Below are 16,671 nucleotides of genomic sequence, written 5' to 3' on the forward strand. Positions count from 1 at the left end.
TTATTTTATGTATATGTCTTATCCACATATCATCCCTACAACTGGAGGTAAACAAAACCAACAACCAAAGAAAAGCTTCAGATATGTGTGACAAGTCCTACAGTCCCAACTCAACAGCTGGATAGTCACAGACATTTTACCCATTTTCTCCTTTTAAACACAAGTGACTGCCGTTACTCTTTCTAAATGTTTCTTAGAATATGAACTATACCCAGGTACAAACCCCTTGTCTTGATAATTTCTGTTTAGGCGCAATACTTTTCATCCAACAATGGTGCAAAAAGTTAAAAAAAAAAAAAACCTGAGAGCTGTTCCTTTGTCTACATATATTATTTTAAACATGTTAATGCTTTATGTGTCTTTGCAATGATTGAAGGGTTATTCTCTAACATCAATGACGAATAATTCATTTTCTCAGTTAAAGAACAGGCCCACATCTCCTCAGCCAATCAAGTTTAGGTATGTCAAAACCTTGATTCTTTAACACACACACAAAAAAAGTAAGCGAGAGACAAAAAAAACCTCCCTGCTAGTGACATACTGTATTTTTACAAAGAACAGAGGACAGAAGTAAAAAAAAAAAAGTTTGGAATGATGTCAGGATGGTGTCCAGCCAATTGGAAATGTCAGGGGGAGGTGCTGGAAAAGTTCCTTTCTTCTTTTTTTGGGTTTTCCCTGCCCTTGAACAAAAAAAAAAGAAAAACTATAATAAGTTTCCCATTAAAAAAGGCAGAAGGAAAAGAATTCTGAGTGAAGGAATGCAAAGAATAGAGCTGTGTGGGGAAGTGAAAACCAGCAGGGGTGTGGGGATTCTAGGATTTGCTAGAGGGATCCCCCCTGTCTGCGTGCCTGTATATATTTTTACATCTTCAGCATATATAGTAACTTGCTTCCATTCCTCCTCTTCACTTTCTCCATCCCCTCGTTCTGAGCCTCTTTTGTCTCTGCACTGATCCACTTTAGCTGAATCCCCTGGCTCTTGCTCTCCTTTCTTTATTTTTGTTCCAGCCTTTTATTATTTAATCCATAACTTCCTATCATTCTCTTTCTCTGTCACTTAATTAAGTCCTTCTTTCCTTTACTGATTTTACTCTTGTTTGTTTAGTGCTACTTAAGTACTTCAATAACTTTTCTGGCTGAACTTTATCCTCCATTCTCCTGTTTCTTTCCTGCATCTTTTTAAATCCATCATTTTTTTTGTATTGTCCCTGCTGTTCTCTTCTTCCATTATCTATTTACTGACCACGTTTCTGTCACCTATCTCCGCTCCTTTCAGTCCCCAAATGGGGGCTGCAGTATGTCAGGATGGCGAGCTGGATTTTCGTCTGATTTTTGGCGAAGAAGATTCCGAGGCCAATTCTCCAAGAGGCACACTGCATGCAACCGGTGAGTAAATACGGGACACTGGGCTGCAGTTTAGCTGACAAAGAATGTGTCATTTGTAAAACTGTGTAAACTATTTCACTTTTTTCCTACTTTCTAACACCATGTGTAAAAAATTGCTTAGATTTTGTACAAGAAAGGAATCCTAATTTGGCCTGTCTGCAGGAAAGCATGTGTAAAACTAACATTATCTGTCAGAGAGATTAAGAGATTCTGCAGGTGACACATTTCAGACAGCGAGGCTGTGCTTTTAAGCACAAAGCTTTTTCTGCATAAATAATACTATACTCATGGACCAGCTTCCCCGTAGAGGTGGTAGGGACTTAAAACAGGACGTTCAAAAATGCTTGGCAAAAAGATCTTGCAAGGCCAAAGATCATGCAGAGTTTGAGTTTTTAACAGCCGGACTAGGGAGGAGCAGCTTCTTTAAAATCTATTTATATATTTGCTGGGAGGACAGTCTGCTATTAAAAGGCCCAAACGGTGAGGACTACAAATCGGGCAATATATTTGTGGCATCTTAGATCTGTAAGATATCCAAGGTTATGAAATGATAAATAAAGCATATGTGCTTACAAATGCAGTCAAAAGGGTTTAGTGATGTGCAACAAAAAAAAATTTTGGCCACTGTACAGCTACAATAGTTTTGCTATGAATAAATGCCAGGAGATGCAAGTCTGCAAGGTCCTAAAAAAAAAATATACAGTGGTGGTTCACAGAAAAAAAATAACAGTGCCTGCTCCGTTAACGTAAAATCCAAAATACAGGTATAGGATCCCTTATCCGGAAACCTGTTATCCAAAAAGTTCTGAATTACGTAAAGGCCATCTCCCATAGACTCCATTATAAACAAATAATTGTAATTTTTAAAAATTATCTCCTTTTTCTCTGTAATAATAAAACAGTACCTTGTACTTTTTCCCAACTAAGATATAATGAATCCTTATTGGATGCAAAACAACCCTGTTAGGTTTAAATAATGTTTAAATTATTTTTTAGTAGGCTTAAGGTATGGAGATCCAAATTACGGAAACATCCCTTATCCGGAAAGCCCCAGAGCATTCTGGATAACAGGTCCTACACCTGTACTGGGATTCGGACCTGGCTGTGTCGCTTGTCTGCTGCATTTATATACGTCCATATTTCCATACATAGTTATTACACGTCAGAAAATGGATGTATACAGAGACAACAAAGTATATATATATATATAGAGAGAGAGAGAGGAGAGAGAGAGAGAGAGAGAGATACTACTCCTGGTAAAACTGTGCCCACCTGTTCAGTGATACAGATGAAGGTTATTACAGCCCTGAACACTGGGCCTGAAACACAGACCATAGAGCAGCACACTGACAGCAGCCATAGTTTTATAGAGAAAACCCTTGGGCACCAAAGCAGGTATAGGGATCTGCTGGTTTTATGGGTCCTTTTGGTAAAAAAAAAAAAAAAAAACAATGCAGCCAAGTAAAAGGAAAAATAGACTATAGGAACAAGTTGCTTTAGATTTATTAATACTAGATAGACTATAAGAAGGATGGGTTTTTTTCAATACAAAAGATGGCAGCACTAGTACCCAGGGACTTGGTTTCAACAACCATTAGCCCTCCAGTTGTCGAGCTACAGCCCCCCTTTGTACTGATACTTTACAATGAGGGGCACAAAAGCAGCTGGGATCCAGGGGCACGTATTGCTGGCACACAGCTGCAGCTCGGGGCGGGAGCAGGAGGGCCGCAGGTTAGGCGTCTCAGCTGGAAGACCCGCCATGCTAACCCTGGCTAATGACATTATCTAAATATCTTGAGCCCCCAGCACCTCCGCCAGCAAGGGCCGCACTGTAAATATAACTGCGGCAGGTCAGCTCAAACCCATTACAGCAGTGAAACGGTTAATCCCGCTTCAATTATTTCTTTCCTATAAACAATTCACCCTCCCATCTCTCCCTCTGTCTCCTTCTCCCTTCTCGTCTTCTCTCCCAAGTTTTTCTTTCCCCACCTCTCTCAGCTCACATCCTCCCTCTTCCCACCCTCTTTCCCTGCCGCTTGTTTAGAATATCATTCTTATTTAGATCTTCCCAAAACATGTGGTACAAGTTAGTCCCTCGGAGGTTTGGCAGGCGAGCGTTGCCATGGCGACGGTGATTTCGACTGGCGTAGTGAAGCTTTGGGGTGGGGGTGTAATTAGGTGCACATGTCCCTGAACTTCTGGATAACTTTATAGGGCTGATGGGGAAAGGGGGAGGGATCCCACGAGCTGGATATTGTCTGTAAGGAAAAACCATTTGTGCTTGCTATAAAGGTCATGGAGCTCTCAGCGTGAGCGTCCTGGGTCCTGGCACCCCCCAAGCCCGCAATGAGAAGAACCCATAGACGTCCCTTAAAGTCCTTTTATTACCACCACCCTCCATACCCCCAGGCTTCTACATAACGATAACCATATCTGCATTCAGGCAGGGCTGCCTTAACAAAATATGGGTCCTTCAGCAAGAGACTTTACTCATTTTGCACAGTTCCAATAGCCTAGCCTTGCAGCTTGCAGATTTCAGGTATTAAAGGGATGAGGTTGAAGTATGCATCAGTTCTTTGCCAAAAAGCACATTAGTTGTATGATTCTACAGGCAGCAGATAGATATGTAATAGATCAAATTTTGACCCATTTAAGGCCAGTAGGCAGCAAACAAACTATTTCCAGCTCTGTCCCATATCTGCACCTTTCACTCCAAATCATGACATACAGTTTGATACTAACCAGTCCATCCAACATAGTTACAAGTCCATGGGTATGAAAAATCCATACCCCTGTCCAGTTTAACCCCATGCAGCAGTATTTGTGACTTAAACATCTTGTATGTTTGTAGCCAGTCTCAACATCTGCAGGTCCCAGTGTATATCATCTCAATGGAGCCCCACAACTTTACATACATACATACATATACAGTATAACAAGTTGCATTTGACATAAAGGGGGTTATGTAATGTAAAGTGAAACTTTGGAATAGTTCTTATCACTTATAGTAACCAATCATGAGGTAGCTGCAGGGCCAGACCAATCAACCTTGCACACTAGGCAACCTGGCCGGTCACTCCCCCCTCTACATTTGCAATTGTTTGCGCATGAGCAAAAATGAACACATGCAGTCACAAGGGGCTGGGCTAGGAGTAGGCGACAGATGAGGTAGGTACCTAGTGTACCCCCATCATTGTGCCCAAGGCATGTGCCTCTCCTTCTTATCCTTAGTTCCACCCCTGGGTAGCATATGCTTTCACCTGTTTAAACGCAAACTTCTTAATGGTTCCTTTGGGTTACTGGACCTGGACAAACTTTTTTCATTTAATCATATGGAGAAAAATGTGTTAACATGCATTAACCCTAGAAAAGGCTTCACATTAATGGCAGACATGCTAGTAAAATCACTGCAGAAAATAGATTCACAGCATTGTATTAACCCCAGACATGCCAGTAAGATCACTACAGAAAATGGCTTGAGAGCATTGCATTAATCCTAAGAATGCCAGTAATGACTGCAAAAAATGCATAATTAGCATTAACCTCTGGCATGTCAGAAACCATTGTTAATGGGCAAAAGATAGGGTTCTCCTTATACAGTGCCATGTTTTTGTACACACTGTAGTAATATAGATGCATCAATTATTCACTTACTAAACTCTTCATTAACTCTACATCATTTCAGTCTAAGATGTTTTTTATCAATGCAAAATACCTAAACAATTCATTAGATGTTAGTACAAACAACTCAAAAAAAGAAGGTAACGTTCATCAACAGAGTGAGTACAATTTGTTGAACAGAAACAATATGGAGTATCCCCATCTTTTATGTGCTTGTGTGCTCATTTATTTTTAACAGTCATTTTTCTGTGTGATCCTCAGATCCCTTAATATGCCACTCCCTTGGTTGTTAGATGGATGTTGGAGCATCCTACAACAGATCACCTGAGCTCACAACTCAGAAGGTACTGTATATCCCATATTAATGGGGTATATACTAACTCAAAAGCTAATAGCAAAAAAGTAAAAATATACAGTAAGCTATACCACCACTGTCTGAACTTAAATAAAATAATGAGGAACCTTATCAAGCATTGTGCAGTCAACTGTAGTAGTCACAAATCCTTGTGGACCATTTATTACAGCGTACATAACAATAAGATTATTTCTGAATTAGTTAAAGTGGAATATGCAATGCAGAAAAGCAGACCCATAGAAGACTATTGCAAGCTGATTGCTCCTGTTCTCCTGCACTTCCTCTTGACATGAGAATCGTCATCACCAGGACAATATCAGGCAGCATGATGGCTCTGTACTGTGCCTGTTTGCCTTTGTCCTCTTCTGGTTGCTTTCTCTCCCCTGTCCTGAATGTCTGGAAAAGATCACAAAAAGCAGAAGGGGAGAGGGAAAGCAACAAAAGAGAAAGATGGTGGGGAAATAAATCTTGGCAGGTATGCAGGTTGGGACAGGGTCCTCTGAACTTGGGGCCTAAGACTCCCTTGCCCTCTGCTCTTGGAATTATAAGGATATAAGGATAAGTTACCAAAGATTTTCAATAAAGCACAACGGTGAGAGGTCACAGGCAGAAGGGAATTGCCCTTTTACATCTAATATCCTTATAGTTTAAAGCTGGGGTGCAAAATCCATTATACAGAGAGGCTGTTGAACCCTCTTTTGTAGTTTTTGGGGCTATTAGATGTTACAGAGAAGTTTCTCTCTTCTCTACAGAGAAGAATCAGCTGCTGAAATGTATGGCCAGCTTATTTTTATAGGGCCAAAAAAAACTACCTCTCTGACAAATATATGGGCATGGCTCTGTCAGATACTGGCAAAAATTTCAAGGAAGGATCAAACTGAGACATGGATTTTCTGACTTTCTATAGCTGCAGTATCGTTTTACTATTAATTATTGGCATAAAGTGTAAACATGTGGCCATTATAGTGGCTAAATTAGGGAAGGAGCTGACATTACTAAATGTATGAGTAGTTTAAGGATTATGCAACACATTTGATGATCAATGATCAAAACTCCACTAGCTACTTCTTATTTACTTATGTACATACCACAAGTCACCCTGCATGGACAAGTAATGTAAAAATGCATGTTGGTGCATAATCAAGTAAATATGGCAGATACCAGACCTGAAGAAGGGCTGGTTGTGGTTATTGGTGTTTTGATTGGCATGCAGGTACATGTGATCAAATCACCCCATGTACCATACTCCTAACTGGTAATGCTTTTACAAAGATTTCTCATCATTTATATCACTTTCTGCACTGCTGGAACTTTCATGCACTCACTAGGCTTGTTATCCTCATAATCTAATGAACCTATGAGTAGGTTTTTAGTGTATATGGGGAAAACCCCAAATAGAAAAGGAAAGAAAGACACCACAGTGCAGTACTGGCCATCAAGCCGCATTGTGCTATTAATCCTAATTAGGTGTTAACTGAACTAGATCACTCATTCTGGGATATCCCTTTGGATATATTCATATATATTAGTTATAATTGATCCTAAACTGCATTCTCTCGGACCAGATGGCGGGTGTCTGGAAGCTGGGGATGGGGACTAATATCACAGATGGGGAGGGCCCTGGGCATAGTTAGTCCTGCCATCTATAAGGGTGAAGACACACAGAGCTACTAGTAGCAGCTACTCGTTGTGGCTACTAAAATAGACAATGCTGATCATTAACTGATAACTGTCTCTACGTGTGTTTTAGCAGAGGTCATTTTTAGTATTATCTATAGCAGTGCTGTCCAACTGGCGGCCCGCGGGCCGCATGCGGCCCGCGACCCCCCTCTGTGTGGCCCCCCACCTGTCTGGCTGCTTTGATGGCTTACCTTTGAGTAAGCATTAAATGGTATCAGTACTGAGATTAACTGGCCCCCTGCATGGTTAACACCTCAGATTCAGGCTGTAATCCCTCTGTATTGTTTAAAATGTAATCCCCTGTGTTTTTCACACCTTTTAATACCTGCATTGTTCAACCCCTGCAGTGTTCACACCTCAGGCTCAGACTGTAATCACTCCCATTGTTCACTTCTTCACACCTCAGACATAGGTACTGTAGGCAGAGTATGGCACATACAGCCAGCATAGGGCAGGTAGAGTATGGCACACACAGGCAGCATAGGTCAGGCAGAGTATGGCACACACAGTCAGGGTAGGGCAGGCAGAGTATGGCACACAGAGGCAGCATAGGGAAGGCAGAGTATGGCACACACAGGCAGGGTAGGACAGGCAGAGTATGGCACACACAGGCAGGGTAGGGAAGGCAGAGTATGGCACACAGAGGCAGCATAGGGAAGGCAGAGTATGGCACACACAGGCAGGGTAGGGCAGGCAGAGTATGGCACACAGAGGCAGCATAGGGAAGGCAGAGTATGGCACACACAGGCAGGGTAGGACAGGCAGAGTATGGCACACACAGACAGCATAGGGCAGGCAAAGTATGGCACACACAGTCAGGGTAGGGCAGGCAGAGTATGGCACACAGAGGCAGCATAGGGAAGGCAGAGTATGGCACACACAGGCAGGGTAGGGCAGGCAGAGTATGGCACACACAGGCAGGGTAGGGCAGGCAGAGTATGGCACACACAGGCAGGGTAGGGCAGGCAGAGTATGGCACACAGAGGCAGCATAGGGAAGGCAGAGTATGGAACACACAGGCAGGGTAGGACAGGCAGAGTATGGCACACACAGACAGCATAGGGCAGGCAAAGTATGGCACACAGAGGCAGCATAGGGAAGGCAGAGTATGGCACACACAGGCAGGGTAGGACAGGCAGAGTATGGTACACACAGACAGCATAGGACAGGCAGAGTGCTGCCTGTGTGTGCCATACTCTGCTTGCCCTATGCTGCTTGAGGGAGGTGAACCTGGCAGGGGTTTGTTGTGGGAGTTTGTTAGCAGTTGGAAACAGCCATTAAATGGTCCCTAAGGTGTGTAATGATGTGCTGGGGGTTGCTGTGCTATCCACAGGGGAGGAGGAGGCATATGGAATTTAAGGGTATATCTTAATATGACATAATTCTTTCACATATGAATGATGGTTGATATCCCCACAGTAAGGACCAAGCATTTGGGATTTTGCTGTGCTACCACCATTGTGATAAAATAGGTGTGGTTTGAAGTGGGTGTGGTTCAAAAAGGGGGAGTGGTCAAAACTGGCTTCCATTAACGGCCCTCCACCATGTATGCTAGAGAAATTCCGGCCCTCGGCACCGTAGAAGTTGGACAGCACTGATCTATAGCATGGTATTTTTTGGAGTTTAGTAGCTGTAAAAAAGTAGCTGCTACTTGTTGCTCAGTGCGTCTTCACCCTAAGAGGTAAATCATTAGCCCAAGCTCACCCCTATCTTCATAGGAATCTGTATTTCGTACTTCACAGATAGGACCAATATATAGCAAAGCTGGAAATGTATACAGAGTGCTCGCCCTCAATTTAAAAAAAATAATGTATATATGTATATGGTATTTCATATACCCTCCAAACCTCCTCCTTTTCATGTCCTTACCTAACCCTTCACTGTATTGAGGAGGGAGCAAGTGACCCAGCCCCTGAAGTTAGTGGGGCTCCCCCATACAGTAGCAGCAGTGCTAGGCAGAAAGCTTGTGGAGTTGTGCCAGAAAGTTAGCTCTTGAATGTGGAATGTGCCAGCAGTGCCTGTAGCAGTGTGGAGAATAGCTTCTGATTAGGGACTGAGAATGCGGGAAAATGTGTATAATGAGGTAAGATAGGGACATACAGACTGATTTGCCTTAGGTGCTGCCACCACCAAAAACTGCCCTGACTTCACCCTACCTTCTCTGTGAAACATGATGTTTTAATTTTTTTGCCACCATTTAAACATTCAGCATGGAAAATAGATCCCACTGTTAAAGCAGAAGATCTGGGAGCAGCATTAGGAAGCACTGCAGTACAGTGCCCAAAATGGTGTACCACAGGGGTCTCAAACTCACGGCCCGCGGGCCATTTGCGGCCCTCGGTACAGTATTTTGTGGCCCGCACCAACGCCTTCTCAAAAGCAATGAATGGATCGCGATTTTTATTGCGATTCAAGGGATAATGCAAGGCACAGCGGGCGGGAGCTGCTGATTGCGGAAATGACGTTATGCCATCATAACAGTTATTATGGGAAGACGTTCTGTGTGCACAATTAGCTGCTAAGGAGCTAATTGTGCACACAGAACGTCTTCCCATAATAACTGTTATGATGGCATAATGTAATTTCCACAATCAGCAGCTCCCGCCCGCCGTGCCTTGCATTATCCCTTGAAAGCCAATTTTTTTGTGAAATCCCTTATGCGGCCCAGCCTCATCCTGACTTTGCCTCCTGCGGCCCCCAGGTAAATTGAGTTTGAGCCCCCTGGTGTACCAGAATAATGTGCAGCCATTAACACACAGGAATTCAAGGGTAGAAAAAAGGGATAAAAGTATCTATCTGTATGAATACACAAGTATTACTGATCAATTCTGTAATGTGTTCTAATCATGTTTATTCTATGCAGTCATAATAAGTCTCAAAGTAAAAATGTATCAGAAGCTTCTCTTATAGGTAGTATGTCAAGCACAGTGGCCCAAATCCCACATAGGAATGGCCACTGGATTAGTGTTTTAAGTATAGATTAGGATCACTGCATTAGCTTTAAAGATATATGTACATCCTCCAAACACATTTATAAAATACAGACCACAATTTGTAGACCTCTTTAGGAGTGCAGGATGTGATACTGGAGGGCATTTGTGTATTATTTATTAGTATCACACCATAGTGAGTTATAGAGTTGGTCACATTCAAATGTTGGATCTCCAGGACATGTACTGAATATCAAGTTAATTGCTCCATTTTGTGACTTGTAATCACATTCCTCATGCCTACATTTATTTTTTTGATTTCATGCAGCAACAACTACAGGCAAATATACATCTGCAGTACAATCTAAAATGTATGTATGTATATCTTTATTTATAAAGCGCTACTTATGTACGCAGCGCTGTACAGTAGAATACATTAATACAAACAGGGGGTTATTAAGAAAATAGATAAATACAAAGTATTACAATAAAGATAAATAAATAAAAGATACAGTTGCGATAAGAGTCAAAAACACAAGAGGATGGAGGTCCCTGCCCCATAGAGTTTACAATCTAAAATGATTTAAATATACCAAACAACTCATAGAAACACTTATGCCATTGTGCCTTCTGGCTGTATTCTTTTCTAAAAGAGTTTTTATGCACACAAATATCTGCATCAGAAATTCTTGTGTATTATAAGACATAACATACCTCCTACACTTCTAAGGATTACAAAAGTCAGATTCAAATCCTGTGACCTGTATAAAAGCACTTGCCCTTCAACCTTAATCCTTTATATGGTCACATAACTCCCTTTAGTGACTTCTAACATCCTTGTATTTGACATTAGAGAGTATTAGAGAGTGTATTATCCCATATATGGTACAGCAGTCACAGAAGGGCTAATTAATATCCCCAGGTATTGTAAACTTGGGGAAATTGTACTTCTACATTAATTTTAAATTAAGAACCATTAGATCCACCAACCATGCAGTTTTCTTTTTTTGTATTTACAAGATAAATGGGTATTCCAATTCAGCAATTTATATACAGGTATAGGACCCATTATCCAGAATGCTCGGGACCAAGGGTATTCCGGATAAGAGGTCTTTCCATAATTTGGATCTCCATACCTTAAGTTTACTAAAAAATTAATAAAACATTAATTAAACCCAATAGGATTGTTTTGCATCCAATAAGGATTATTTATATCTTAGTTGGGATCAATTACAAGGTTCTGTTTTATTTCTACATAAAAAAAGGAAATCAGTTTTAAAATTCTGAATTATTTGCTTATAATGGAGTCTATGGGAGACGGGCTTTCCGTAATTCGGAGCTTTCTGGATAACGGGTTTCCGGATAAGGGGTCCGATACCTGTATATACATTTTTTACAGACAACATTTATAATTTGGGTTAAAGGGTAAGGTCAGGAAGTAGGCTATATGGAGGATGTAGAGTTTGAATTTAAAAAAATGTTTAACAAGCAGGGATGCAGGGATGCACTGAATCCAGGATTTGGTTTAGAATTCAGCCTATTTGTGCTGGGTTTATTTGGAAGGGTTGAACTAGATGGGCTTTTTCAACCCTATGTAACTATTTAAACCATCTTTTGTAAGATTTAAATTTGGATGAATCCTGACAATTGGCCAAACCAAACCCTTAAAGTCATTTGACTTAAGATTCCAGGGCAACTCCAGATGACATATTACCCTCTGTTGATGCAAATTATTTTAGACTTATCTCATATTTGAATATTCAAGTCAAAGTACCTATTCCATATTCAGTTGAATCTTTGGTGGAGGAGTAGGTATGAGGGATTTTGTACATCCCTACTAAGAACCCCTTCTGTAAGGAAGTTGATATGATCTTTGATATGTCAAAAAAATGCTGGGTAAGTAGAGTATGGAGTGTCAAAACCCAATGCTAAATAAGTTCAGTCATCACAGACAGTAACTAATTTCTGCCAGGCATTATTAACAGTCCTGGCACAAGAGAAATGGATCTTTCAGTGTGGGCCGCCCCTTACCCTCAATACACATGCAGAATAATAGGTTTATTATTGTATAATTAAATGACCAGCAATTGGGATCTCTATGATGCAAAATTGATGTAACTAACTGACCCCTACTGTCTCTTATATTTTAAACATAAAAGGGCATTGCTGTGAATAATGATGTGATGTGATTTAATGAATAAAACTTACTTATTTAACGTAAACCGAAAGTCAAATGTTATTATAAGACAGAGAGCAAGAACAGTGTCCATAGCTTATATTCTCTCATAGACAGTGAAAAAAGTGCTTCTTCAACAAAAAATTTACCTGAGGCTTTTCAAAAAAACAGAAAATTTACCTGAGGCTTTACAGAATGTGTTGCCTCATCATTTACTTTTTAAGATGCTGTTTGTACTATACTTATGGAGCAGTAACCCATTTACTGTCACCTGTATACATCTTAATGTTTGCTATGAGTTACTGCTCCAGGGCAACTTAGTGCCTTTTATTACATATGGGGGATAGAGTCTTTCTGGTCTCTGTTAGCTAGCATCATGCCCTATGCCAATATTATTTTTCCAAGGAGTACATTCTGATTCCTTCAGAGTATTCACTTAATTAAAAGCATCTTTAGATAAATCTAAAATACAAACATACTCCATCTATTGAATCATTTTCAAGGATTATTTCATAGATGCAGGCTACCACACTAACTAAATTAAGGGAAAAGTTTGCCATAGAAGCTCTAGTAAAATTATTTTTTGTGTGAGATATTCTCATCTCTGATGTCATGTCTGACTGAGAAATCAGCGTGCATAGAAAATACACACAATATATAGGTCTGACTTTATAACATAAGATTAACATACCCTCAATAACCCTCAAGCCTGCCTCCCCAACCAACCTTGTGACAGGACTGAAAACTGTGTATCTTTCTTACTGTTCCTTACAGGCATAATTTACAGGTATCGGATCCATTATCTGGAAACCTATTATCCAGAAAGCCCCAAATTATGGGAAGGTCATATCCCACAGACTTGAATTTTAATCAAATAATTTTAAATTTAAATTTTTAAATTTTAAAAATGATTTCCATTTTCTCTATAATAATAAAACATTGCCTTGAACTAGATCCAAGCTAAGGTAAAATTAAAGGGAAACTCCAGCTTCTGAACCAAAATTTGATAAAGAGCCCCACACAACACAGAAACCCCTGATATACCTATGACTAAATTCTGTTTCTTAAAAAAATCCAGCTGCAAAAAAAGTTATTTAAAATACTGGCAGGGGAGGAGGGACTAAAACATTGATATTACAAATTGTAACAACTTCTTCACAGCAAGCAGGAACTGCATAGCCCACAATGCATTGCAATGTGATGTTTCTTTCCTTAATGAAGTCACGTATGCAGGGCCTTGTCGGATTTGAAAAGGTGCATATTTTTAATGACTGCATATTGCAACATTGCTTGAAATTATGTTTACTTTTCAAAAAACATAAGTTGTGTTTGGGTGAAGTAAACCTTTAAAGGAGAAGGAAAGGCTAAGTCACTTGGGGGTGCTAAAATGTTAAGGACCCCCAAGTGACTTTAATCGCTTACCTCGTACCCCGGGCTAGTGCCCCTGTTAAGAGAAAACAGCACCAGCCCGGGGTACCTGGAGCGATGCTCTTCCTCCTTCCGTCCTGCATTTCGCTAAGACTAACACAATAGGCGCATGCGCAGTAGATTGAAAAGCCGACTTCTCTGTTAAAGTTCAGCTTTTCACTGTACTGCGCATGCGCGCACTCGCAAAGCAGGAAGAAGGAAGCGCTGCAGGTACCCCGGGCTGGTGCTGTTCTCTCCGTACAGGGGCACCAGCCCGGGGTAAAAGGTAAGCAATTCAAGTCACTTGGGGGTGCCTAACATTTTGGCACCCACAAGTGACTTTGCCTTTACTTCTCCTTTAATCCTTAATGGAGGCAAAATAATCCTATTGAGTTAATTTAATGTTTTCATGATTTTTAGTAGACATTGTGCATGGATAAAAAGACCCCTTATCCAGAAAATCTCAGGTCCTGAGTATTTTGGAGAACAGGTCCCATACTTTGGTATTTTGCAAGTTAACCTGTACAGTAACTATTTACAAGTCTGCCACCATGTATATACAATATACATGGCCTTAGCCTTGAGACCCAGAGCCAGATTTTTGGCGAGGCCACAAAGGCCTGGGCCTAGGGTGGCACAAATTTAGGGGCAACACTGAAATTTTGCTCACATACGGAGCAATAGGGACCTCTCCATCTCACAAATGGGGGCAGCCTCGGGGCACCCCCGATAACAAATCCGGCCCTGATGAAAACACTTTTGCGTAGTAAAAATTATGTCAAGGATATGCTGGCATTTCAAAAAAGTAGTGGCAATGGATCACTTGCTAGTTATCCCGTGAATAACTTTAAATATCTAATACTTATTCCACACTATCTCATCTGGGATTGGTATTCAGTCTGACCTTAGAACTGAACATACTTATAATTCAATACACATTTGGCGCTTAGGTATTTGACTCTACCACTGCTAGTATCTACTGTGATTATCTACTGTGATCTGTATCTCCTTAACTCTTTGACATTTTTTATGTGTTGTTTCATAACCCCTGTGTTTCTTTTGTTGTAGACCACTGTAAAACATACTGGAAATGTATAAATCTCTCTTGAAATAATATTACTGTTTTAATACAGGTACGGGACCTGTTATCCAGAATGCTCAGGACCTGGGGTTTTCTGGACAAGGGGTTTTTGTCTACTAAACATTTTTGAAATATTAAATAAACAAAATAGGATTGTTTTGCATTCAAAAAAATGTATATGTATATATATATATATATGTACCATTTGTCAATACTGCACCCAGGCATACAGTGACCTTTTAACGTGAGTGCCGGCTTCCAAAAAGACTTTTATATATATATATATATATATATATACAGTGGTGTGAAAAACTATTTGCCCCCTTCCTGATTTCTTATTCTTTTGCATGTTTGTCACACTTAAATGTTTCTGCTCATCAAAAACCGTTAACTATTAGTCAAAGATAACATAATTGAACACAAAATGCAGTTTTTAAATGAAGGTTTACGTTATTAAGGGAGAAAAGAAACTCCAAATCTACATGGCCCTGTGTGAAAAAGTGATTGCCCCCCTTGTTAAAAAATAACTTAACTGTGGTTTATCAATTTCAATTTTCAATTTCAATATCAATTTCTGTAGTCACCCCCAGGCCTGATTACTGCCACACCTGTTTCAATCAAGAAATCACTTAAATAGGAGCTACCTGACACAGAGAAGTAGACCAAAAGCACCTCAAAAGCTAGACATCATGCCAAGATCCAAAGAAATTCAGGAACAAATGAGAACAAAAGTAATTGAGATCTATCAGTCTGGTAAAGGTTATAAAGCCATTTCTAAAGCTTTGGGACTCCAGCGAACCACAGTGAGAGCCATTATCCACAAATGGCAAAAACATGGAACAGTGGTGAACCTTCCCAGGAGTGGCCGGCCGACCAAAATTACCCCAAGAGCGCAGAGACAACTCATCCGAGAGGCCACAAAAGACCCGAGGACAACATCTAAAGAACTGCAGGCCTCACTTGCCTCAATTAAGGTCAGTGTTCACGACTCCACCATAAGAAAGAGACTGGGCAAAAACGGCCTGCATGGCAGATTTCCAAGGCGCAAACCACTTTTAAGCAAAAAGAACATTATGGCTCGTCTCAATTTTGCTAAAAAACATCTCAATGATTGCCAAGACTTTTGAGAAAATACCTTGTGGTATTTAAAGTTTAACTAGTTTAAAAGTTTAACTTTTTGGAAGGTGCGTGTCCTGTTACATCTGGCGTAAAAGTAACACAGCATTTCAGAAAAAGAACATCATACCAACAGTAAAATATGGTGGTGGTAGTGTGATGGTCTGGGGTTGTTTTGCTGCTTCAGGACCTGGAAGGCTTGCTGTGATTGATGGAACCATGAATTCTACTGTCTACCAAAAAATCCTGAAGGAGAATGTCCGGCCATCTGTTCATCAACTCAAGCTGAAGCGATCTTGGGTGCTGCAGCAGGACAATGACCCAAAACACACCAGCAAATCCACCTCTGAATGGCTGAAGAAAAACAAAATGAAGACTTTGGAGTGGCCTAGTCAAAGTTCTGACCTGAATCCTATTGAGATGTTGTGGCATGACCTTAAAAAGGCGGTTCATGCTAGAAAACCCTCAAATAAAGCTGAATTACAACAATTCTGCAAAGATGAGTGGGCCAAAATTCCTCCAGAGCGCTGTAAAAGACTTGTTGCAAGTTATCGCAAACGCTTGATTGCAGTTATTGCTGCTAAGGGTGGCCCAACCAGTTATTAGGTTCAGGGGGCAATTACTTTTTCACACAGGGCCATGCAGGTTTGGATTTTTTTTCTCCCTAAATAATAAAAACCCTCATTTAAAAACTGCATTTTGTGTTTACTTGTGTTATCTTTGACTAATAGTTAAATGTGTTTGATGATCAGAAACATTTTGTGTGACAAACATGCAAAAGAATAAGAAATCAGGAAGGGGGCAAATAGTTTTTCACACCACTGTATTGGTTGGGACCAAGTACAAGGTACTGTTTTATTATTATTATTATTATTACAGAAAAAAGGAAATCATTTTGAAAACAAATTATTTGATTAAA

At 40.4% G+C, this 16,671-nt stretch overlaps 1 protein-coding gene across 1 annotated transcript in view; it reads left to right on the forward strand.

Annotated features, from left to right (window-relative positions):
- Positions 1 to 686: 686 nt before the first annotated feature.
- Positions 687 to 16,671, forward strand: part of nfatc4 (nuclear factor of activated T cells 4) — a 37,908-nt gene continuing 21,923 nt past the window's right edge. The window contains exon 1 of the mRNA XM_002934323.5: positions 687 to 1,386. Within this exon, the coding sequence (XP_002934369.1) occupies positions 1,284 to 1,386 (103 nt within the window). The 5' untranslated portion in view covers positions 687 to 1,283. The remainder of the gene's footprint in view (positions 1,387 to 16,671) is intronic.

This window comes from Xenopus tropicalis, chromosome 1 (genome assembly GCF_000004195.4).
Source record: "Xenopus tropicalis strain Nigerian chromosome 1, UCB_Xtro_10.0, whole genome shotgun sequence".
In the NCBI taxonomy this organism is placed as follows: domain Eukaryota; kingdom Metazoa; phylum Chordata; class Amphibia; order Anura; family Pipidae; genus Xenopus; species Xenopus tropicalis.